The sequence below is a fragment of the Anser brachyrhynchus genome (genome assembly GCF_964034855.1).
Source record: "Anser brachyrhynchus genome assembly, chromosome: 6".
Classification (NCBI taxonomy): domain Eukaryota; kingdom Metazoa; phylum Chordata; class Aves; order Anseriformes; family Anatidae; genus Anser; species Anser brachyrhynchus.
In genome coordinates, this window is record NC_137700.1 from 27,218,433 (window position 1) to 27,243,688 (window position 25,256).

The 25,256-nt window shown below is 43.3% G+C and overlaps 1 protein-coding gene across 16 annotated transcripts in view; it reads right to left on the bottom strand.

Moving 5' to 3' along the window:
* Positions 1-25,256, bottom strand: part of SLC16A12 (solute carrier family 16 member 12) — a 44,111-nt gene that overhangs the window by 7,496 nt on the left and 11,359 nt on the right. For 8 of the 16 annotated variants that reach the window (XM_080597733.1, XM_080597722.1, XM_080597726.1 and 5 more), the window contains 3 exons: positions 2,614-2,809; positions 1,675-1,778; positions 297-440 (listed from right to left, as the gene is read on the bottom strand). In XM_080597733.1, the coding sequence (XP_080453859.1) occupies positions 297-440; positions 1,675-1,778; positions 2,614-2,708 (343 nt within the window). In that variant the 5' untranslated portion in view covers positions 2,709-2,809. The other 8 variants (XM_080597725.1, XM_080597734.1, XM_080597724.1 and 5 more) reach the window with 8 other exon arrangements.

Here is a 25,256-nt window from a genome sequence, read left to right on the forward strand (position 1 = left end):
GCAGACGTCTTTCCTGACCTCCCATAATTTCACAGCTTTTTCCCATAGTCTTCTCTCTAACAACGTTAAAGAGATGCTTTTGCAGCATGCAGTATTTGGGCTGTACAAGACCCATTGACTGCAGCAAGAGCCCCTTTTTTTACAATGAGGGGAACAAGCCTCAGTATCTCCATGGACCACTGCTGTGGCAATACGACATGGAGAAGAGATCACCCCTCTTTAAAGGAAAGACTATCATTTTTTAACATTCCTGTGTCGTTTTCCTGACTGGACCAAAGGAGCTGAGTGTCTCCTACCTGTAAGGACTCCTAACGATAAGTAGAGATGTTCCAGGCTGGCGGCGAAGGAGCTCAAAATTAGTCCAGTAGATGCAAGCAGCCCTCCTAGCATGATACCAACTTGGCAGGATACATGATTACTGATTAAACTCCCAAGTGGGGCTTCAAAGAAACAAATAAAGCTGGTAGTTAATAGCAAGTCCTCAGACATAGTTCATTGCAACTAACATCAAGGGAAAGGACGCAGCAGGCAAGCAGGGGAAAGTGGTGATCACAGCAATGCAGGGTGGTCTTTCAGCATCCCTTCCTATCAGAATGGTGTGAGAATCAAAAACCTTCTAAAATTATTTTCCTGAAAGTCAGGATAAAACTAAAGTTTACAGTAGCTTTTTCAGCAGATCAAAGTCATTACGGGACACAGCTATTCTGAAGTTTTCAGGGTCAAGAGAGGCCACAGCAACAACCGGATACGGCCCACGCTGTTCTTTATTCCATTCTTACAACTGCAGAGACCTTCCCCAACATTCAATCTGCTCTTCAGACTTCAGAAACTTCAGGCGTCCTTCCTGCAGGCTCTGTGCCAGACTTAGGTGTGAGAGGTCTCGCATCATTTGGACCATCTCCAGAGCCACCAAACCTGTCCTGAACTTCTCCTACAATAACAGTTCCCAGGTCACCCTGCCTCTACCAGGGGGTGTCATCACCAGCCCTCTCCTTCTCTGCTACCTGCAATGCCAGGACAAGCTTATCCTCATCTATCTTTTTTCAAGATATAACCTGGCTGATGCAGAAGAGATGCTATGTCTCAATTCAGCTGTGTCCCTATGCCCTCACGGCTATTCTCATGGATTAATCCCTGTATGGCAGGATTAAAGCCTGAATTTTCACCTAATTGTATAATTTTGAAGTAAACCCATAAGAAACTTTAATACAGCTGCTGAATTGATGCATATTATTCTTAGTAGCACAGAACTTCCTTTTAAGGGAAAAGAATATTTGTAAATACAAGTCTGCTAAAATGATGATGATGTGACATGATTCGAAGGCTAGAAGTACAGACTGTGCTAACTCTCAAATATGATTCCAATCAATCGGCAACAGAAACACATGCTCAGTTAGCAGCTCTCAAACACAACTTGTCCCACTAGACCTTGACAAAAGTACATTTCTGGAAACTTAGATCATTTGACAAAACAAAATTCTGTTTCTTTTCTGTAGTATGAAGACACTCCCTTCCTGCCCAGCTATGCTGAGGGAAGCAGCTCGGTTATACCAGACCCCAGAGAGTCCGCAGCAACCATGTTTCCCAGCCTACTCCACTGGCTGACGGGTGTGCCAAAACCAGATGGAGCTGAAGAAAAAGCAGTCACACTTGTCGTCAAAGTGTAATACACACCACAGAGCATCGTGGCACAGTCGACAATGGAGTGGATCCAAGCTGTTCTGGCATAATCCTGCCCAAAATATGCCTGGAACTCCACAAAAAAAATTGAGATGCACCTAGGAAAGACAACATGAACAACGATCTGTTAAACCTGGGATATTTGCCTCAGAGAAAGCGGTCTCATTCTTCAGCAATAAAGAGAACCTGCTTGAAGGTCTTCTCCAGCTCCCAGGAAAATTAAATCTGTGGCTTGTCTAGATCCCAGATGGATGGACATTTTTAAACAGTTGCAAAAGGGTATTGAAAATGAAGATAATTAATACATGAGACAAAACATCAAACGGCACATGCAAGTTTAGTAATCCCAACAGTACTTTATATAAAGCACTTTGGTTAGTGTGATTCAACCAGGGAAGAATCCTTGCTTTGCACTGGCAACAATGGAATCACAAAATGGCGTCCAGCTATGATCCTAACAGGGGAATCAGGCTGATTTAGAACCTAATTCAGACAGATTTAACTAATTGAGAGAGGTTACACTGTGTCGACGTTTGCATGCCACTTCTGTGCTATTTATCCCAAGATCCTAGACTTCAGATCCTTAAACCTGACAGTTTTATTTTAAAATATGTACTTTTTTAGTAGGAAACACTACATTTATATTATATTGACTGTCCAAGAAGATGCTGTGCCAGTGCCTCTCCCTCCCCAGGGTGCCTGTCTCTCAGCTTAACATCCACGTTCACAGGAACCAGGCTCCTCTGTTTCCAGCTGACAACAAAGCGGCCCAGCAGCAGCTGTGGAAGCCATCTCACCCCAAACACATACATCGTGTTTGTGCAAGGCAGTGGTCTATTCCTCTTCTTTCCATTTTTGAGAAATATTTCTAAGGGGAAAAAAGAAAGGGGTAGTGCCACAGCAGGCCGGAGAGACAAGCAGCAGCCCCTTTACCTCGTCACGGCCCTGGTACAGATGGTGACCAGGAAGCAGCCGGCAACGATCATCCAGCCCCAGCCGCCATCAGGTGGGCCGCTGCGCGGGGCCATGGCGCGGTGCGGCGACGCTCCTCTTCCCCACCTCAGGGCCAGGGGCTGGCTCCTGCCACCGCTGCTCGCTGGGGCGGCCCGGCCTGTGGGCTGCTCGCCATCTGCAGAAAGGGAAGAAAAATAGGTAGACGGGGGTCAGGGTACGGAGCTGTGAAACCACGCTGCCTGGCTAGGAAGCGCAGCTTTGGTACATAAAGGTGAGGCTTTCCTTTCAAACACATTGTATTGAAGTGTGTGAGAAGCAACACTACGTCACCAGAATTTGTCCCAGTGTCTGGTATCCCTTTCCTCAGGGTAATTTCCTCAGCAGTTGCATCCTACCACGACAGGCTTTTCCCCACAGATGTCACAGCACGTACAGCCAACTTACTTTGCCGGCACCCACCACTGCAGCTCAGTTACGTTCAGTGGGGCTCCACCAGCACACACTAGTCCCTGGCCTGGACTTTATTTTAAACTGCAGTCTCTGTTCAAAGCAGCTATACTTCCCGGTACACAGTTTAGTGCAAAATTCACTTTTGGGGGAATACAATGTGGAATTCACCGATCTATTTTCCTTAATCACCAGTGATAGGACCCATGGGAATGGTGTCAAGCTGCGGCAGGGGAGGTTTAGGCTACACATCTGGAAGAGGTTCTTCACCGAGAGGGTGGTCACACACTGGAACAGGCTCCCCAGGGAAACAGTCAATGCACCAAGTCTGTCAGAGTTTAAGAAGTGTTTGGACTGTGTACTTAGTCATGTGGTCTAAAATTTTTGGGTAGACCTGTGTGGTGCCAGGAGTTGGACTTGACGATCCTTACGGGTCCCTTCCAACTTGGGATATTCTATGATTCTATGATTCATATAAAAAAATTCACCCTTGTACGAGAAGTGAATATTCCTTGTAAAAATCAGAGTAGAACAGAGCTCTCTGACCCAAACCAGAAAGGTTACCCAGAGCTGGCCTTAAATATCACCACAGGTGAGCCTTTGAGAAGTATTCACAAGCTGCCTTCCCCCAAAATATCAGAAGGTGCATTGCAAAAAGATTACAAAATTATTGGAAAAAAAATGTACACACATTGCCAAACTTAGAGGTGAACAAACTGGGAGAAAACAGAAATGCCAAAAAAAAAAAGCAAGCAAGCAAGCAAGCAAACAACAACAAAAACACACAAAAAAAACACAACTGAGCTTCATTTCTTCTAGGTTATAAATGATACCCGGAAACAATGCTGTACAGGAGGATCACTGGAGTCTTTTTAATTTTTTTAAAAAGGTTTGGTAGTCTTCTGATTTAAAAAGCGTAAGAAGCATTGTCCTAATCTACCCTCTTGGCTTTCAAAGCTGATCGCACAAGGCATAATCAAGAGCTATAGGCTAAGGTAAGTCAGTCTACAAATGTTAAGAGCAGAAAAACTACAAGCAGTTTTCAAAGGAAGAAGTCTAAAAGGACTGTAGTATGAGGCACCTGAACCATTTGTAGCCTCACAATGATGTGTGTGTTTGTCAACACTTCTGAGCAGTGAAGGAATGCTTGAAATAGTATCCCTGAAAAATATCAGTGGATAAAAAAAACACAAAAGATAGCAAAATTATACGAAATTACCATCCAGTCCCATAAGCAGAAAAGACTACCATTAAACGTAGCCAGGTCTTCGTGTATTCCTCAAGCACCATTTATTTGTGCCTGTGTGCTCCTCAGACTGTAAGCTCTCACTTATTTTACTTGAGGCCAAAAATCTTGTATACTACTTGGAAAGAAGTCCTATTTTCTCTTTGTGTAATAGGCTTTGCTAATATTTATTTACAAGTAAATATTTGTTTAAAGCTTTTAATGATTCAGAGACCAAAACTATGCCAACTATAAGCATTAGAACATGCACTAATGCAGTTTTTATTATACTCTTCTCCTCTATTGTTCCAAATATCTGTTTCATTGTAAGTTAAACAGTGTGATAAGGTTTTTGCAAGGTTTGTATTCTCTGTATTTATATGGTGTCTAGCACAATAGGGATCTTCATTGCAGCCTGAAGTACTATCCCTATATAACACGCACTAATGAATTAGAAGAGAGCTCACTTATGATAAAAAGAAAATCTCTAATGACCAGTTTTACTCATCACTTCCATGGCTCTGGAAAGATACACATTGCTCCACTCTGTCTGATCATGTAAGTGCTTCACTCTTTATAGAAAGGATAGGTCACATCTCAAATGGGATGTCTGACATGGCCACAGTTCGGATCACGTAGCAATGGTCACAGCAGCTCAGAAAGATCAAATGAGTTCACAGTTGCAACTATCACAGCTTTTGTAAGCAGCTCCAAACCTGGTATCTCATGCATGCTCTAAAGTGACTGTAAAGGGTCCCAGCTGGATGCAGTCTTTACAAGTTCATTTCCACAGCTGATAAGAATAAAACACACAAAGCAAAGGAGATCCAAATGAGTTTAAGATGTCAAAACTACATCTTCAAGGTGCTCGATTGCTTTCAGAGTGGAGACAGGACAGCTTTCATTTTCTGACACAACTTTCCAACACGTACCAAAATTTGCCTATGTAGCTGACATAGCTTTCTAGGCAGCCTTTGCAGATGTCCACATGATCCAGAGGACATCACTGGCCTCCTCACAAGCCTTGTGACTTTTTCCTTGAAGTATAAAGTCCATTTTTTGACTTTACCTATTGGCTTCAAGACAAACAAACAGCACTACACGGACCAGTGCATATCCACACACTTCTTCCTCACTATGTTCTGAAACAAAATCTGACACAAACAAAACATGCTCTGCCTTGAGGAAGCACACAGACAAATAGAGGGGTAAACCAGACGGGCTAACGCAGTAAGATAAGAAAGTATGTGTGTAGGCAAGGAAGTATAGTATTATTCACAAAATTTATGTTAAAAGACCATTAGGGAAGCTGAAAAAGCATGCAATCGAAGATTACAGGATTCCAGGCACATGATACAGAGGACACATCCATGGACTTGCTACTTGATGCCCACATTTTGTATTTGCCCTCCAGCATGCACCGCAGATTTGTGAGCAGACCATACATCTTAACTGCTGAATCCATCCATATGACACAATTTTACAGGGTGTACTTTACTTTTGGAGTGACTTGAACTAATGACTCATTCTTGATTTTTTAACTAATAGGGTCAATTCTGCATCCCTGTCTGCATAGCTCCAAGCAGCAACTGTCTGATGGTGAAGGCTGCGTCATTACACGATTCTTCATTCTGGATCAGTAAATGACCAGGGCATAAAAAAACAGTACAATTTCATGCAAACAACAACCACATCCCTGTCTCCCTGTCTATGCAGATGGAAAACAACATTCAACACTTTCATAGGTATCTGCTTCTAACCTAGCCACAAGAAAAGCAGATATCCAATCTAGCATGAAGCCAGAGTGTCACAGACAGATTATACCCTGGTGTGGCAACGAAGCCTCCAATTGCAACATCACCCTAACAAATTCATTTGAACAAGCACAGCAAGTACCAAGCAGCAACCACACTTTGCATCCAACACTAGAGGCCTCAAAGATGGATTTATTACAGGTTTAATATGTTATGTTCAAATGCCTGGGTTATAGAATAGCCCATGACGATCCGTGACAGCTGCCTGAATTAATAGCACACTGATAAAGTGCCAGTGATTTTGCTTGAAGTTTTGCTGGCAATCACACATACTGCAGTTTGGTGGAGTTTGCAATAAGCACATGATACACCACAGAGGGATCCTATGCGATTCAGACATACCTCTGCAGCACTTTTGTAGTATCTTGGCAAGGCAGGGATTCTTATTTTGGATCTGAGCAATATATTTTGCTGCCCCTCCTGGAGGGATGAAAATTGTATTTCAAATTCTGGTTATTAAGGGTGGAAGAGGAAGTTCCAGAAATGTCAGATGAGATAACAATAACCCTGATTTATTAAGTATGTTGTAATAAAGTAGAAATATACACACAATCTTTCAGAGGATTCAACAGTCTCCGAATGGAAAGCCCTAGCTACTTTTAATGCACGTACAGCAAGAGCAGGGTGCGTGGTCCCCAGCCTAGGTCCCTGATCCAGCTTCCCAGGCAAGCTTCAAAAGGGTCTGAGACCCCAGTTAGCATTTTTGCTGTATGTTAGCACACTTGTGAAGAATTTGATGACATATCAGGCTAAGCAAATATTGATTAGGTATTTGGTTACATGATCACTTGCTGTTGTTTTCAGAGATCCCTGCCCGCTAACACACACACATGAACAGCAAACATTGAATGAGGCTACCAGCAGCTGAAAACAATGCCATTATAGGAGTTGCCTGGCAAACACAACAACAGGCCACCCAACCTTCCCACAGCAGGACCTGTGCAAACCGTCTCCTTGACTTCACGCTCCCTTCAGGGAGTATTGTGCCTGTCATAGCCACTGAACTAATAGCTAAGCTGTTAAGTTAAATAATCACCTGCTTTCTCGCTGTGCATGCCTAATAAGCACTTAGTATGGCATTCTAACAGATTTATGCCGAGGTTAGAAAACTTCACTGGCTCACACCCTGATGCTGTTTTCTAAGTTTCTACACCATGGACAGTACAGATTGCAGACTCTGCACACACTTCATCTGGGGAACCATGTTCTCCTCCCTTCCCAACCCTACCTTAGTTCACTCTAGTGCTGCATCTTTCCTCAAGCTTTCTGGTGCAGCATAAGACCCGAATTATCTATCTGTTCAACCTTTAGCACTGTAAGGCCTGATCCCCACTAGCAGTCCTGGCTGCTCTTATAACACACCTCATCCACACATAAAAGCTCCAGCTGCTTGATCTAGCTGAAGAAATCAAGGTCGAAAGAAAAGCTCATGAAAGAGCTCTATTTGTTTGCACCCTTTGTCAGGTAATGCTCAGCCGAGCACTAAATAAATATGCTTTGCCATGGGTTCACAGACGGCAGCAGCAGGGTGAAGGTGGCAACCAATTCTGCTGATACCTAAGGAAGCCTCAGTTACCCTGGCAGCTCACAGAGCAGTGACTGCTTCCGACATTAATGCCCTACGCGCACTAGATGCTAGGCACATTAGATGCTCTCCCCCTGAGAGCATCTCCCCTGCTGTGCCTGCTCAGCCAGCAGCAGAAAGGAGTGGGCAAAGCTAGTGAGAAAGTACCAGGTTAATCCTGCACCTCGCCACGTGGTGCCTCCTGCAAGGGAAAGGAGCGCAGCAATCCACGGCAGCCTAGCAACTGCCCTGCGCAGAGCCAGCTGCTGCTGACCTCTATAACATGGGAGCAGACAGCAAAGCCCTCACTGCCCCTCCGCCCACCGCTCCTGCCACTGCAAGGACCTTTTTTAAACAAACTTGCTGAATAACGGTGTTGCTACAGCACGAAATGAAGGCGATGTGAGCAAGGAAGCATCGCTGCTCCGAGGAGCACCGGGTGCATTTGTGCTCGTCTGTTTGGGGTCAAGCTGCGTGACTTGCAGCACTGATGTACCTGGGCATCACCGTCACCTCAAGAACCACCACCTAACATGCTGTGCAGCCTGGAGGCTCTCTGAAAACGCGTTGTTTTGAGCAGGCAATGAATTCAGATGAAAAAGCAGGCACACTGGCAGAGTGCCCACAGCGGGAGCACGCAGCCCCGGTGCCCAGCCTGGGCTCTCACCCCCGCTGCTTTCTGCTCCTCCACACCAGCCTGGCTACACAAAGTTAAAACAGCTGCACGCTAAGATGACTTTGCAATTCCTTTCAGAACTGCACAAAAGGATTTTGTGTAGTTTATCCCAAAGGAGTTAGCTCAAATCTAAATACCAGCGTAAATAAGCATGGGATTCAACAAATTCTTACCTGTTTGGCACTACAGAAACGCGCATAACACACCAATTTTCTTTCTGGATCGATGTAAAATTGAAATGTATACGTATACATACTCTGTAGGTGCCACTCACTACCTTCACAGCAATGATGGTTGAGCTGGGCACGAGAAACTTGTGCCAGTCTGCGTATGAATGCCAGGACGCACTTCCAGAGCAGATTTATTCACACAAAGGAATTTAAACTCTGTTTTTCTTGTGAACAGCAACGTACACAGCTTTCAAAGTCACTTGGAGAACATTCGTGCAGACGAATTTTATGAAGAACAAGTATAAAGCGGCCTAGGCACAGCTGGAGAAAATCCATTAATGCTTAGACTGAAAGGTAATGGAACTGTGCATGTTTGCTACATTTACCCTATTCACCGAGCTCCAGGACAGTTTTAATATTTTCCTACATTCACCCTATTTACATAGCTCGTTAGGATAGTTTTACTGTATTTCTTATTTATCCTTACGATTGTACCAAGCATTATTTGTAGGCTTTTGCTACTTTTATATATGTTAACCTCTTGCTTTAATTTTCTCATTTTCTGTTCCTTTTTCTCCAACTGCTGCACCTTTAATAATAAATAAATAAATAAATAAATAAATAAATAAAAACAGAAGAAAAGAACTATAACTGAAGAAGAACAAAAAGGGCACAGAAGGTGCAACAAAGGATGGGAGAGGGGGGAAAAAAAAGTTTAAGAACAGAGAGAAACATTGCCACAGAGCATTTACAATGGACCACGAGATGTGTAAGGTTAAATATTTGCTGAGACCAGACCCCCCTTTCCCCACTGAACAACATTGTCCGTCCGTTTGTCCCCCCAACACAGGCTTGCCAGCCCCTTACCTCATTTCCTACACGTCACCAAACACAGTGGAGCACATTCAAAGGGGACACAGTATTTGACAGGAGCCCCGAAGATGCTGACAGCTGCACAAGTGTCAACTGCACAGTGTAGGAAATGGCACTTCTTCAGCCTACTTTTGCCTTTTTTCCCCCCCTAGCAGCTGCATACCACGGTAGGCACTTCAGTCAGCAGTGTGGCAGCCAGCTAAACTCCACGCTGTTCTTAAATACAGGGGAAGTAAATGCTCTTTAATTTGGTACAGCTCTTAGGATTCAAAGGTTATTTCTAATCTAGTATTTTTCTTCCAATAAAGAGCTGTCCCATTCTGCACCCTAGGTCAGCTATTTAACTGGAAAAGAACAGCTTGTTTTGACTTCATCTGAGGCCATTTATCAAGAATTGCATGCTTATGACTTTGACTTGTTTCAAAATGACCCGAGAGGTCCCTTCCAACCCCATGTTCCTCAATAAAAATAGCTCCATTGAGCATCTCCAGGCTGCTGATCTATAGCCTCAGCTTTCTTCTCTGCTTAAAGGTGGCTCTGTCCAATCTTCAGATAAAGCCAAAGCTAATGCTTTCCTGGTAAGACTGATAGACTGCTCCACTGAAACTTTCTTTGTGGAAGACAGAAATTTTGATGATTATGGGTATTTATAAAAACTAGGCACACATTCAGCTTCCCAGTAAATCTTCACAACTTCAGTACCTCCCCAGCAGTGCTACAAATGGTTACCACTCACCTGAAAGTTCATTTAGGGAATTATACCAGAAACAAAGCAAACATAATAAAACAAATTAAAACAACACCACCACCCAACAACCTAACTTCTAATTGATGCCACCACGTTACGACAAGAGGCTTACTATGCAGACTGCAATAAGTGCTTCACTCTTTTTCCAGATATCTACCTACAATGTACCTGAATCAATCTGGATACTCTACTCTGCACATCTTCAACACCTTTTCAATTTTTATTTTTTTTTTCTTGGGGGGGGAAGGGGTAGGGAAGTTCCCTCTGATATCGATTAAGAGCAACATTGATAACATACTTGTATTCTGGTAGTACTTTGAGACTTCTGATCAGGAAGCAGGTGTCACGGTGCTAGGCATCATACAAACATCTGCTAGAACTTGCCCGCCATCCAAAACGTATCAAGATACAGAAGATGGATTGTGTGAGAGTGCAGCTTATTAGCTCCCATCTCTCGGGATGCTGATCAGCAGACACAGCTCATTTGCTTGAGTTTCTGCATATAGGGGAGACAGATTGCTGCTGAAGAGGACAGACTGATCGAAGCCCAGGTGTGGGCACAGGAAAAGCAACAAGGAAAGCAAAGGGATGCTAAAAAGCTGGTAGAGAAAGGAGATGCCAGAGAGGGGCACACATGAGTACGGCGGTGCAAAAAAAGGGGCAGGAGCTGAGAAAACTCAGCAGCACACACCTGTAGCAAGGCTGTGGCCATGCATGTTCCAGAAAACATGCACTTTCTTGCTGAAAGACGAGCTCTACTAATTGGCTAACTGATAGCCAACAACTCCACTGCTGGGGGGGAAGGTTGCCATCACTGTCTCCATTTTAACATCCTTTTCTCCCCTTCCCGCAAATAAGTGAGAATAGCCAAAATTAATTACAAAAAATATCAGGAAGCCTTTTGGGTAGGGAAGGATCAATCCCTACTGCACAACTGCAGTTGCACAAAACTTCTGCAACAAACTCGTAGAAGTTTTGGTGTTGAGGGGCTGCTGAGGACACACGGGGAGCATCAGATAGCGGCAGAATTCTCTGATGCTGATCATACCCCTATGCTTTCCTCATATTTATTTCCCATAATTATTTTTAACACACGATGGGTAGGTAATGGTTGTGGAAGGTTTTTGTTTGTTTACAGAATTACTTACACATTTATTGATTTATAATTACATGGCGTTTATCTCCTCCTTTTAAGATCGTTAAGGTCTCATTAAATGTGACAAGGCAACTAAATATTTTATCTAGCTTTCTTATTTACAGTTAAATTTTTAACTATGTGATACTCCAATCGCTTTGAGTCATCCCTATCAGTTTGAGAAATCAGAAGTGCACGTCTCTGGATCAGGCACTTAATAGTATACCATTATATCTTTGAATAAATATTAAGATATGACGATAACTGTTGGGAAATGCTGAAAAGGCTTTTTATTCAAAGTGGCCTTCAGCTGACATTTTTCCCATATCTGGTATATTAATTTTTCCACCTTCAAGAAAATCTTGTCCTGAGAAAGGACACCACTGCAGAGCTGCCACGAACATGTGGGATTGGGACATTTTTTTCCCAGACTGCTGCAGTCAGTTTGGGGAAAGCGTTGCTCTCGCCTTTTTTTTTACTGATGCTGCACACTGGATTCTACACTTGGGTGAGAAGGATCCAAAAACCCTCTTTGGATTAGCTGGAGATGTCCTGGTGAAGGAGGGAGGTACCAAACAAACGCTCTTCGGATCCCTCTGGAGAAAACTAGGATGCTGATGGCACCCAGCAGTGCCCAGGCACAAGATGAGAACACGGCTTCCTGCACGCACCCGGAGGGGAAGCACCAAGGCCACCCCGCGTAGGTCCCTGGGGGGGATGGCACAGCCTGGGAAGGCGCTGGCAAATGCTCTGCTTGGGAAAGCTGCAGGCCAGCCCTCGAGCACTCCTCGACAGAGAGGCAGCCAGAAAAGCAGTCAGCAGGGCTGCGGAGACTGATATGCCCTCACCTAGAAATCTCGGTGATAAACTTACAGAAAATGTATTTTGAGCTCTTTCACAGTTGTCATCCTTTCAGCCTTCGTGTTTATGGAAGAGCCTTATTCAAGCTGTGAAAAACTAATTTGGTTTGTAATGCCCTTGAGGTTCATGTCTGGGTTTTAGTGAAATGAGGAGCTGTACTTAACTTAAGCAGAAATAGCTTTCTATCCTGTTCTTTTAGTGCTCAGAGCCTGAGTAGCTTTTTTTATTTTTTAATAAAAAAGACAGTAACTCACACCAAAAAAATAGTCTGCACTGTTAATTTGCAGATGTCAGTCTTACTGAATTGCTTTCTAATAGAAAGGCAGAGAACATTTTAGAAACCAAATCCCGCACCTACAGAACGAGCTATCCAGAAGATTGCCTCTATTTATCTGATGTTCTAGGGCTGCTATTAACGTCAATTTGTTTTCTTTTCCTCAATATGCAAGACTTATTTGCAAAAACTAATCAGGCATGAAAAGGCAAGGCAGGCTATTTCCTTTCATTCACACAAGCTTATGTTTCAAAAGAAACCTATTAGGATAGTTAATGCCATATGTGCTCTTCTACTGGACAATACACACCATATGACACGAAAAACTGTCACCATGACCATTATTTTTCTTGGGAGGCTTACAGCTGAAACCATGAGCCTTGTAAAACTAACAATTTAATCCCAAAGCCGCTGGTTTTTATTTTTAATAATCATACTATATAATTACTGTATATACTATGGTATGTTACTATAATTCCCAGCAGTAATGGAAGAAAATCTCTAATACAGGATATACATATACTATACATGGTATATATGGATATATACCGTAATGGGCTGTTTCTAATCAACATTAAATCACCTAAATGCAACTGAGAGCAGTATCACGCACAATATATACACACTATATATCATGCAGGGGGGTTGAATCTAGATGATCTTTGAGGTCCCTTCCAACCCAAGCCATTCTGCGGTTCTATGAATATGAACATGAGGAATTGCCTGAAAGAGTCAAATATACACATTTCAAAATACACAACCAGGCAACGCACATCAAGTTTTATTCTAAGGACTTCTAAGACCATGAATTGATGGCTTTTTAAAGTGTCAAAGTCAGGCCTGAGTTTTGGCTCACACTTTTCTGCTTAATTTCACATTTGGGGCAATTTACAGCCAAAGGTATGAAGACAAAAAAAACCTGTATACAGATATTGGTATAACAAATCTTTTACAAGAATGGCTTTAATGAGTCCCCAGGCACAAAGCAGGACAAACAGTGAGGATCCCATCTGAGAAGGCCCATTTCTGAGTCTGGAGCGGTGTCAGGGTGTGACGCTGGAAGTCTTCAGCCTTCTTAGTCTGACTGATAGACCACAAATCACATGAGACATACGCTGGTCTGACCAGCACAATTTAAACGATCTTGTTCCCACACCAGGCTGCCGTAGAGTAACCACTCTGTCTCCTTGCTCGTGAAAGAAAACATGGGAAACACTGCAGGATACCTTTGCGCATGAACAAACCGCGCATAGGATCAGGCAAAATTTGCTTACTTTTCCTCGCTCTTGAAGGAAATTACAATAGCAGGAACACAGTTTGGGAGAAGCTACGGGCAACAATACATTAGCTGAAAGATCAGCTGTGACTAGCAGATTGGTGCTCTGAAACACGGGGCTCCTCAGCCAGCCTGTCTCGTTACAAAGTGTTGGGAATACCACCGGTGGCAGCAATAGCACCAAGTGTCATTTTTTAAAGCTAGCTGCAGAATAAGAGCAGAGAACAATGAGAGCACCTACACTAACACAGGGGATGAATAGATCACGTAATAGTAAATTTTCCATCTCCAGCATGCACAATTTTGATTCACATAACAGCTGACATTTTTGGCTATAACTTCTCATGCAGCAAGCTAGTTAGTGCTGAGAAACAAACACAAGTTAAATCTCGATTGTAAACGCATGGGAAGTAAAACAAACACACACAGATGCTATGGGAAACAGCAGCAGAGACAACAATTTACAATCCTTAAAGTCAGAGATGATACGATGTCTACAAAAGTCAGCAGAGAGTACAGAAAAACTTGAAGCGTCGCATTTTGAATGAGAAAAAAGCAAAACAATCATCATCATTTATTAGTAACACCATACGAATTTTCATTTGAAAAGTAATGAGAACAGTGACATGAACTCTCACATCTTGGCCAATCTTAACTGGAAAACGTGCGTTCTATTTGCCTAAAATTTCCCTCTGTAATATTACAATTTTTCTCCTTCAGTCGTATGTGCTATCAGCATCTGATGCCATATAGGCAGAAGTATTTACTCTGGAGACCTTCCCCATTTTAATAGCAGACAAAATGTTTCATGCATAGATCAGTTCAGTTGAGAGCAGTTATAAATTATTTTTCTAAGATTATCTGGAAACCCTAGGCTTCTTAACCAGTCTAAGGGTAGCCAGAGCCCTATCTGCCACGAGGATAAAATCACAGCACACGCTCTACACCTTTTAAAAAAGGGTAGAAAACTTCAGAAAATGACAACACAGCAGCTACTAAGCTGGGAAGGAAACATCAAATGCTACAGTGAAAGACAGGGAAATGAATGGAGGTCAAGAGACAAAAAACTATCAAAAAAACACTTTGTTTGCTATAAAAAAAAGGAAGTGTTATCTCTGACCAGGAAGAACATATTCTGCTACATGCACATCGTGAAAACATGCATCTACTCACAAGTAACAGTTTGTCTTAGTGAAATCACACACTGGAAGTTAACAAACAACTGACACATCTTGAGCAGATCAGCACATTCTTCATGCTCTGTCTTCCATTCAGCCTCACCAAGCTGTACTTCAACTAGATCCAAAAGCTTGTTTTAGCTCTTAGGAAATCTTTAAAGCTGCAAGGAAAGTGCCTTTGCCGAGTGCATATTGGTGCAGCTGCTCAATTACCTCACTTTCAGGAACAACCAGCAAGAATTTTCCATGCTACTTAAGGGTGTAATTCTGCTAATTGTTATTGCAGCCCAAATCTACAGTTTCCCAGTGTTATGTTAAGGGACATCTCTCTTCACATAGGATGTGGGCTTTTTGTTGTTTTGTTTTGGTGAGCAAAACATGAAAAAAACTTGCTGTTTCATTACAAATGTTTTACCTTTGCTCTGTAGCTTTTAAAATAGCTGGATATCTGATTTATATTTTCATTTTTCTCTGATGTTCCTGTACAGCTCCTCAGCTTGCAACCTCTCAGCTCCATACGTACACCAAACTGGCAGCAGGCAGAATATTTGAGTAATTTTTCTGACAAACACGCCTATGCTCACACTTAAGGAACTTATGCGTTAACTGGAGAAAATGCTTGAAAAAAAATAGCCAACCACACGAAGCAAGAGATTGGCGAAACTCATACACCGAAACCAAGGACGAGGTAAGTGAGAGGCAGCTCTGCAACAAAGAACCCAAGGGTGCCTCTGGCACGAAAACCAACCTGTAAACAGGGAGGACTGGAACATTACAGAAAAGAAGGTTGAGTTACATTAGGAGGAATGAGACAGTACACAGAGAAACAGGAAACCAGTTTCCCCAGATCATACCGTGTTTTTCTTTGCTCTTCAACGGCTACACTGAAAAGGCACACGTAACTACAACAGAGGAAAACAGAGCATATGGAGCAGCAAGACAAGACATTGGGGAGTTATCTCGTTATGTGTTAGACAGCGATGATAAGAGAGCCCATAAATGGCAAAACTTTAAAGGACTTGAAAAGGGAAAAGAGAGAGAGAAAGACCGATGCTATCTAACAACAACAAAAAAAAACTAGAAATGTATCTAAGAACCAGTCACAAAAGAATTGATAAAAAAGCTCCATCTCTTCTTCCTGTTAAACCCAGTCCTCCCGGTCAGAGCTGCAGAGCATTTACAGCCACAGCTCAGCCTGCCAGAGATCCCATAAAACACCCGAACGCTCCTATCAGCAACTCACAAATGGAAACATTTCAGAAGGGAACTATGCAGGCTCTGCTGCTTAACGCGGCCCCATAGACCAACTGCAGGCCATATATCACAGCACCCTGAACTGCTACTCAGAAACCACCGCAACAGGAAGTTCACAAAACCAAACATCTGGCTAAAAAACTCCAGCAAAGATTGTAAATGTAAGTATGGGCTTCCAGGCTGGTACTGTTCTCCTGCAGGAGTCAGGAGAAAATGACTATAATTATAATAATCCTGGATCCTCTCTCATCTTCTGACACTACTGGTCAAGGAGCCGTGACGAAGACGTGCATCTGTTAGCTGTTCAGATGGGACAGTCACATGCGTACTGTTTGGTCAAAGTCTCACCACATGTGTGACAACTCAGGAACCAAAAGGCGAGAGATTTAAAAGGAGGCCTCAACAGATATCCTCTTATCCTTTTATTCCAACCAACTTTGTAATTGTTCCTTAACTAGATCCCATTATCGATAATCCTTTCAGTGGGATCAGTTTCACTTTAAACAGCTTATTATACAGGATGACATAAGAAACAAAAATAGCTCAAGAATGCTCAGATAATAAAAGTTATGTCCAAAAAAATGTTTTCTCTTGACACACAGAGGATGATATTAAATTCTTTAAAAGCTTAAAGTCTATTCCAAGTGAAATGAAAAGTGACATTTTTTCAAAGAACTTCTATTTACAATGGAAATTTACGCTATCTAAGGAATAAACTATTAGAGAATTTTAATAATTTAATGCTCAATCTTCTGAGTTACCTGAAAGAGCAACCTGGGGTATCTCAAAGAACAGTTGTTACAGGGAACTCTTGGTTTACTCTAAGATCATTGACAGCACAATAATGAAAGGATAACCTTGAACTCACGTCAAAAATGGTAAATGAACATTAAAGGAAAATTCTATTAATATCTTAGCTCAGTTGAGAGAAGTTTTCTTTTCCAGTTGGACAACACCTGTATATGGAAACACGCTGCTAGCATCTTCTGCCTATGAACCTACTTTCTGAGCAAAGCTCTTTTCAGCTTGCATGCTCCACATCCTGCACTGTTGTATCATTTTTCCTCTTGCACATGCATTTCAATTAGGTTGTATTAGATAAACTTGAAATGACTATAAACTTCCAAATTCACGTGAAGAAAAAGACTGTTTTTAATCCGTCCTCAAGTGCCAGCTGATTTCATTTTCCTCCTTCACAGGCACCCTAAGACACTCCACTTGTTTTTACATGTTTTTCTGACTATCACTACCTGCACATCCTCTTTATTTCATTTTTCCCACACAGTTTTTAGTTAGTGCCTCAGTATAAGCTGCATAGTCCTTTACTGTCAGGAGGCATTTGTAAACTGACAACTTCATTTACTTGTTACATTCTCTAGGAACAATAAAATTAACATCACCTAATTTTCAAGGAGTTTGGCAATTGAGTAGCTCCAGGTACAACCGTTACACACGTGTTTCCCAAAATTTATTTCCTCATCCAGCTACAGAACAGCCAAGTTGCCCAATAAGAGTCCTCTACAGTTATGCCTGAGATACCCATGCAAGAGCTCTTATGTGAAAGATTTCATTCTCCCACCTTTTCTGGCAAAAAAAGCAGAGTTTGGAAACTCTGACATGTCATTTTAATATCGGCCATGCGTGGGCTGTTTCTATGTAGTGCGCACCACAAGCAACAGGCTTCATTATATTGTGCGGTTTTCAGCTCCCGGAAGATTAATCTCAGCTCCATTAACTTCATTAAGAATAAACCAGCTGCGTGGCATATTTCTGTTTATTCTCTTCACCTTGCTGCTCCATCAGGCTAAACGAAATTGACATCGATAGAATGAACCACAAACAAGAAAAAGGCGAAACACTGGCTTCATGACTAGTAGAGCACAGTGGATCAGGTACGGGAGGATTTACAGCACATCCTCAATTAGCGGTTCTCTCCTGCGCTGCCTTGCTGTGCTGTCCCACACACTCTTCATGCAGGTGCCTAAGCAAACAGAAATGGTAGCTGTTCAACACTTGGGCCCCGTGCTGTGCAGCATCAAAATAAAGAATGGGGCACAGCAATACAGTGCTTGCTGCTTGGCTGGGCTGCACACGGATGTCCCTGCTGCAAAAGCTCGCTGCTCTGCCAGTTTACGTAGCAGCCATGTGTCAATTTGCAAAAATGAAAACCAAGACTACCAAAACAATTGTTCTCCAATTACATCCCATTTTGACTGTTGAGATTTTCACATATTTAGGGTGGAAGCCAGGCCCTTTCAGCACGTAATGACACAAATTGCGTATTTCTGCAGTGAACTTGAGGGCAATTTTGTGATGGCGCATTCAGCACGTTCTTCATCCAGTGCCAATTTCTCTGCTATGATCACATTCTATTGCATGGCAGCTGCATTTCCCAAATACGTCGTATTTAACATGACCTAAACATCAGGTGCACAGAGAAACAGCCTGAATTGTTTTAGATGAGGAAACAAAGTGCTAATTCTGTACTCAACACTGAGAACTGCCTTTATAAAAAGTCCTAGGTGTTACTGGAACACAACACTAATACATCTCAAGCAGAGAAATTACCTGGTCATGGTGTTCTCAGTCCCTTCACAAGGGGAAGCGCTGCTGGCTTCAGCAGGCTAACCCAGCTCAGCCGCCTTCCATGCCGATATTCTGTCTGCCCACAGGAACACTTTTTCCAGTCTCTTCCAAAAAATAGATGCAATTTTGCTCGTCAGATTTGCTACTTTTGACATCATGCTATAGCTGCGCCAAGGAGCATTCAGACTAATTAAAGAAATGCTATTTCAGAACTGCAGTAAAGAGGGAAAAAGGGAATCAACAGACAGAGGATACTTCATAAAGAAATTTCCCAAATGCCTATTGCCTTCATCCAGAAAGAGCATTGTTGGTTTGGTTTGTTAGATTAAGCAGATCAGATAGAGCAACTTTAAAGCCTTTTTTTTTTTAAAAAAAAAAAAGTATAATTTAAGGGGAGACTTGCATGAAAGCTGGGTGCCCAACAGATACAGCTGATAGGGAGAGAATTCTCCAGTAACACGTTGCAGCACAGGACATGATCACGGTGAAAAGAGATGGGCAGCAGTCTGTTATCCAGACTGACAGGGTCTCATCTGGAAAACTGCAATACACAAAATACAAACAGAAAAAGAATTCTCTCTAAAAAAAATGAAAAGCTGCTTCTAATGAGGAGCGTAACAAGATCGGCACACTCAAATGGGAATGTCACATCCAGTCAATTTCCTGTGCTCCACTCAAAACATTAGGTTACAAATTCAAAAGTTAAACCCTGTAATGAAAAATACAACTTCTGCGCTGCCACCCAGTTCAGTACTGCAATGCGTTTTAAAACCAAGTATGGATATTTACTGAACACTGACATTGAGCCACACCTGCACAGACAAGGCTGAGTGTGATGTCCCCGGTCCAGCAAATTTCAGCCTAAATCACAGAGACTGGATGCAGCATTTCAGGCTGAATATGGGAACCTCCGAAGAACAAACACAAAGATGTCACCATTCCATGTACCCAGGTACCTTGGGGAAAGCCTAAGAGTAACGCCCAGGATTTCATGTGGGATCACATAGCCCATAGCAGTATCATCAAACTGGGACAGAACTGAGAGGAGCTGGGGTAGGGACCACAGACGAACGGTGCACAGCCCTGTCCCACCAGCTTCTGAACTGCGTACCAACCAGCAGGTTACCTGAACAAGTTCCAAACACCCCTCTGTCGAGGGAGATCGATGTTGTCAGCCATGAATACTTGAGGATTTAAGCCCCAAAACTGACGCGAGCAGGAGGTATTTGCCTACATCAACAGGCTACATTGAGAAGCTTTGCATGGTATTCAAGAATCTCTCAAAGCCAAACAAGTTTAAGACATGAGTACAATGAACACTCCAAGACATGACTTACTAAATACCATAACAGCACCCAAAAATGCAGGAGGGACATATTATTTAGGAAACACAACAGCATCAGACTCCAAGAAACCCCCAGAGAGGCAAGGGAAAGATCCCACTTCCCTCATTTGCATTTCACATCTGGGAAATTTGAGTCATCACATCCACATTGGTATAAATCCAGAAACTGCAGGAAGGAAGGAAGGAAGCTTTGAACTGGGGGGGAGGGAGAATGAAAGACAGGGGACTGTTTCCATTCTGAACAAAGAGAGAGCAAAGTCAGCACTGTCCTGCTGAGGACTGTGGATGAGGACTTAAATTCCCAACTTCAAAACCACTTTCAGGTCCTACGCAGAGAAGAGGATGCAAGAGTTAGGTAGTCAGCTGAAACATCTTCTCCATTTTTGTACCCCAAACTTGCCCCAAGGATTCTATGAAACAGATGAGAAACACCTTTCATTTTTGAAAGGCAATAGTTTCTTCTTCTATTCGTCTCCTGTCTGGAACTTTGCTTCCAACTTTTTAATCAAGAACTGATTTATTTTTACTGTACTTTCATCTGCATTCTTATCTAATGCTCAAAATAAATTCAAACACATGCACTGCTAATCCAGAAGAAGTGGAGTATAAATGGTGCGTGCATGCAACCCCTCAAGGACACCACCAAACAGACAGCTAAGGAAACCCAGAAGCTTGGTTATGTCTCTTGGCAAGCTGTGGACATCATTTTGATGGTATCACTAAGTGTCAAGACCAGGAGAGACATTTCTTCTGTGCTCTTGAAAAGCACAGGCCAGCTCGCATCTAACAGAAGGAAAATGTACAATTCCCAGTCCCTCCCAGAACGCACAAACAACTCTGCAAGGTGGATGGGGCTGTGAGCAGCCTGGTCTAGTGGAAAGCGTCCCTGCCCACAGGCAGGGGGGTTGGAACTAGCTGAGCTTTAAGGTCCCTTCCAATCCAAACTGTTCTGCGATTGGGAAGGGAAGGGTGACAAATTAGTTTTCCATAGATAACCAGTGAGTTAAGACAACAATAATGTACGTTATAACTACATATCCACATCTGGCTAAGCGCTGCAACATTACCATTATTTCTGGAAACTGCTACGATGATCTGCTGGCAGTAACTAATATACTTACCATTCAGAAAGCACTCATGGGTAATATTCCACAGAATCCTAAAAGATTCTTGTGATAACCACAATGGTTAATGAAAATCAATGTTTAATAGGTAAAAGCGTTTTCTAGGAGTACAGTTTATCTCAGATGCATTGTTTTTACATTAATTGTAACTCAATTCACTTAGGTGGACTTACCCAGCTTACACTTTGCACCATCTTGCAAATCCATTTCCTGGTGCATACGAATGTGGAGACACATCCAAAGCATACACCAGGCATAAAATACATGTGTGTAGCAATGGTCTCCTTTACATCTGTTCATACTTCTGTTATTTACATCACACCCTGAAACAACATTCATACCAAAGCCAATAAAATAATCTTACAATAAAACCATCAGAAAAGGAGAGAAAGGGCCCAATAATCCCTTCATAAAATGCAATAACTGACTAAAAGCAAACGCTAAAAACATTCACTGCCTTCTCGGTTCATTACCCCATCAAATGAAACAAGCAGAAACTAATAAATACGACATACAAAACAAACAGCAGCAGCAAAGTGCTGCTTCATTTGTTAGAAGTGCCACGGAAAGGAAGCAAGCACACGCTGCTTTGTGGGTAGCCGACAACTCTCCAACACTGAACCACAGCTGGGAAGCAACTTTTCAATAGCTTTTGTATTGTATGCAAAGTTAAGTGATTAAATTTACTAATGAAGAGAAAACTCTTCCCAGCTCACTAACAAAATACATTATCTCGTTCCCCTGAGGCAGTGCTACAATCCTCAGCTGCCACAGACTCTGGGGAAGAAGGCTGCCACAAACTGCTGGCTCATCTTACTACCGAGTCTTATTTTGCTGCCTAAGCAATGATCTACTGCTTCTGGGGCCAGCACAGCTTTAAATTCAGCAGGGATGAAGCAGGGATCTTGTCTTTACAGGGAAAGGAAAGATGCTGCATGTACCACCAGGCTGTTCCTGGGTTCTACAGGATCCTGATCAGTGCTGCCACAGTACCTGTAATAGTGCCAGACGGGCATCATCTAAACAGCCAGGCAAACAGCACCAATCCTCCCTCCAGTGCTGAAAACAGAATGCTTCTTCCAAAAGCAGGAGGATGAGGAACCTTAGCTCCAGAGGTTTTGTACTCAGTAAACAGCCCCTGAAAAATGTCTGACTTCCAGGTGATCTGAATGAGACCCCATACAAGAAAACGTAGCTGCCGTTTCATGAGCTGCCTCCATTTGTGCCGCCTTCCCTGATGCACGAACTGCACGAGCCTGTTGCATTCAGCAGGAAATAGCTGATGTCCCTGCTTACACTGACCTGTGCATACAGTAAGATAGGAAGAACACAGAATTTCACACTGCAAACCCATTTCTGTCAGTGCTGCTGAAGCAATGCAGGTGCTGCAGGATTGCAAGGCGCAGCACAGAGTGGGGCTAACTGCAAGCACCCAGCCCACGGAGACCCTCACCATGGCAAAGGCTGTGCACAGGCTGCAGAACTGCATTCAAAATCCAGTCAGATCCAACTAGAGCCCTGTCTTGCTAGAAAGATAAACACAGAAGATCGTAACTTACCCTGCACGTAGTTACATCCAGTACCCTACGAGCTTAAAGAGACAGGGAGGCAATCCAGGTGGGTATCTTCATCCAGAGCAGCTTGATTGCTCTGTGGTCCCACTGGCAACAGCTATACCACCTACCACATCAGAACAGGCGCAGACAGCTTCCAGAGAAGAAAGCAAAGCTACCTCCACAGTTCAATAAGCTCAACAGCAAACATCTTCAGCTTCAGTGAAGAAAAATGGAGTGATTAACCTGGATGTCTTGGGCTTTGGTTTTAAAGGATTACACCTTTCCAAATTCCTCCCTATTACAGGCTGAGAGCCTACTGCATGCAGAAAGCCAGTAGCTTGCAATTTTATTGCTCACAGACACATCAATATCTGTCAATTAATACAGGCAATAATACAGCACATGAAAGATTTGTTTGGCTCTCCTAAGGCTGCTGGCAAGAAACTCCTTTTCCTCTTAGAAACAGATAAAATGAAGATATTTTCAATCTATGTTTTTAAGTCTACCTTTTTTTTTTTTAAACATATCTACATGAGACTATAAGATAACAATCCAAACTGCAATTGTAGGATAAACAGTAAAGATAACATTTTTCTTAACTCAAGCAATGTTTTAGGTTAGAAGAAAAAAATAAATGAGTTTTTTCCATTGAAGACTGCAATGGCAAGTAATTACTGCTTCAAATTCTGTGAACATAAAGTGTACCATCATTCTCTAAATGCACACATGCTACACAGAAGAAGCTGATGTGCTCTGAGCGCTTTCTTAGTGGCTGCAATAGGATCGCGACAGATAAACGAGGTGCATAACTAAGAGCGAGAACAAGTCCTAAAACTACTTGCAAAAGCAGCAATGCTTTTCAGATTGGGATAAATTACAGCAGATTATAGAAACCTTACGCTCCACTGACTGTTCAGTCTCACCATACCAGTTAAAATGGTGCTGTTTGCATAATCACATCTGCCATTCAGAATTTAACAGTGGGTCTACCCTACATTCAAAAGTGCATTTAACATCACATACACATGTAAAATAGAATAAATTGCATGCAGGTGACAGTTGTACTCTCTATGATCACAAGCACACTCTCAGGAGTGGCTTAATCTTCGCTTTCAGAATTTTAGGCATCTGTCTATCCAGCAGAATATAATGTGATTCATAAAACCCTTATGATGCCTAGGTCTATTTTCCAGGAAAAAATGGCTTCTGAAACCTTCATACTTCAAAAGAGAATAGTATAGGAAACGTATTCTGAATTTATGCAAAGACACAGCTATACAACACTAAAGTAAATACCTCTAGGTGAAAACTCAGCATTGGATCAGAAGTACAGAATCTGTCCTTTGTGCATACATCTAGCTGCACGTGCAGACACCCGCATTAAGATATCTGAGCGCTCGGCTACATTTGTCATGCTCCTGCCAGAAGCACGTCGTCCACTACCAGCCACAACTCGATAAGCCAATCTTGCAGCAGCAGCAGCGCAGCCCTTACCTCCTGCCCCCGGCCCCGACGCAGCGGCCGCCTGCAGGGCCACGCCGCCAGCCAGGTCGGGGCTGCAAGTCACCAGGCAGCACAGAGCAGGGGCCCTCCTGAACCCGTGGCAGCTCCCTGAAGCCGTTCTCCACCAGTCCCACGAAGGGCTGTACTAGTACGGCTCCGAGGGTGGCAGGGGGCTGCTTACGCAAGCACGGTTGTCTACAGAAACGCGCGCCAAATTTCTCCCCGAGGAAGCAATTGTGTTTGCATCAAAACATCTCAAAAATCTTCCCCCCTGCCCGTGGCCGAGCCGTGGGATGCTGGCCCGGGAATACAGATCTGGGATGGATCCCCGGGGTCTCCTCGTCCTGCTCCTCACCGCCGCAGGGGGAAAGGGGCCGTGCACACCCGGGCAGGGACCCACGGCAGCCGGTCACTCCTCGGGCAGCAGGACGCGCGGTGCGGAGCAAGCTGGGGAAAGGGGGGCTTCTGAGGTCCCCCCCTCCACCAGTTCTGGTGAAGCTTTGTGAGATGAAGTTACACGCTGCGCTGGTTTTCCCGTCGTCATCACTTTGCAAGTGGAGTTTAAGGCAGAAGTTAATGATTGAATTTTAAAATCGTTAACATGGAAGCCCTGAAGGGAAGCCCTGAGAAACCTGCGATTAAAATACAGCGGCCGCTACGCGGCTGCAAAAGATGGAAAAGTAAACTAAAGTACCATGCAAGTGAAAAATAGATGAAAAAGCATAAGGGAATAAGCAATATGTAACCACACAGGCCCTGCGTGAGAAGACCGTAACAGCTCAGGGTTTGAGGTGAGCAATAAGAGCCCCAACGAGGCGCGGTGCAAGACGCCGGGCACGACGCGCTCCTGCCCCGCTTCATGAGGTTCCAGGCGATCCCTGAATTTCCCAGCGCTAACGGAAACGTTTCCTCATCGCCGCTGCAGGAGCAGGCTTGCAACAACAAACAGCCCAGCCGGGCTGCTAACTTCGCGAAACCGGCTCGGCCCAAAGGCTGTCGGCAGCCCCCAGTCC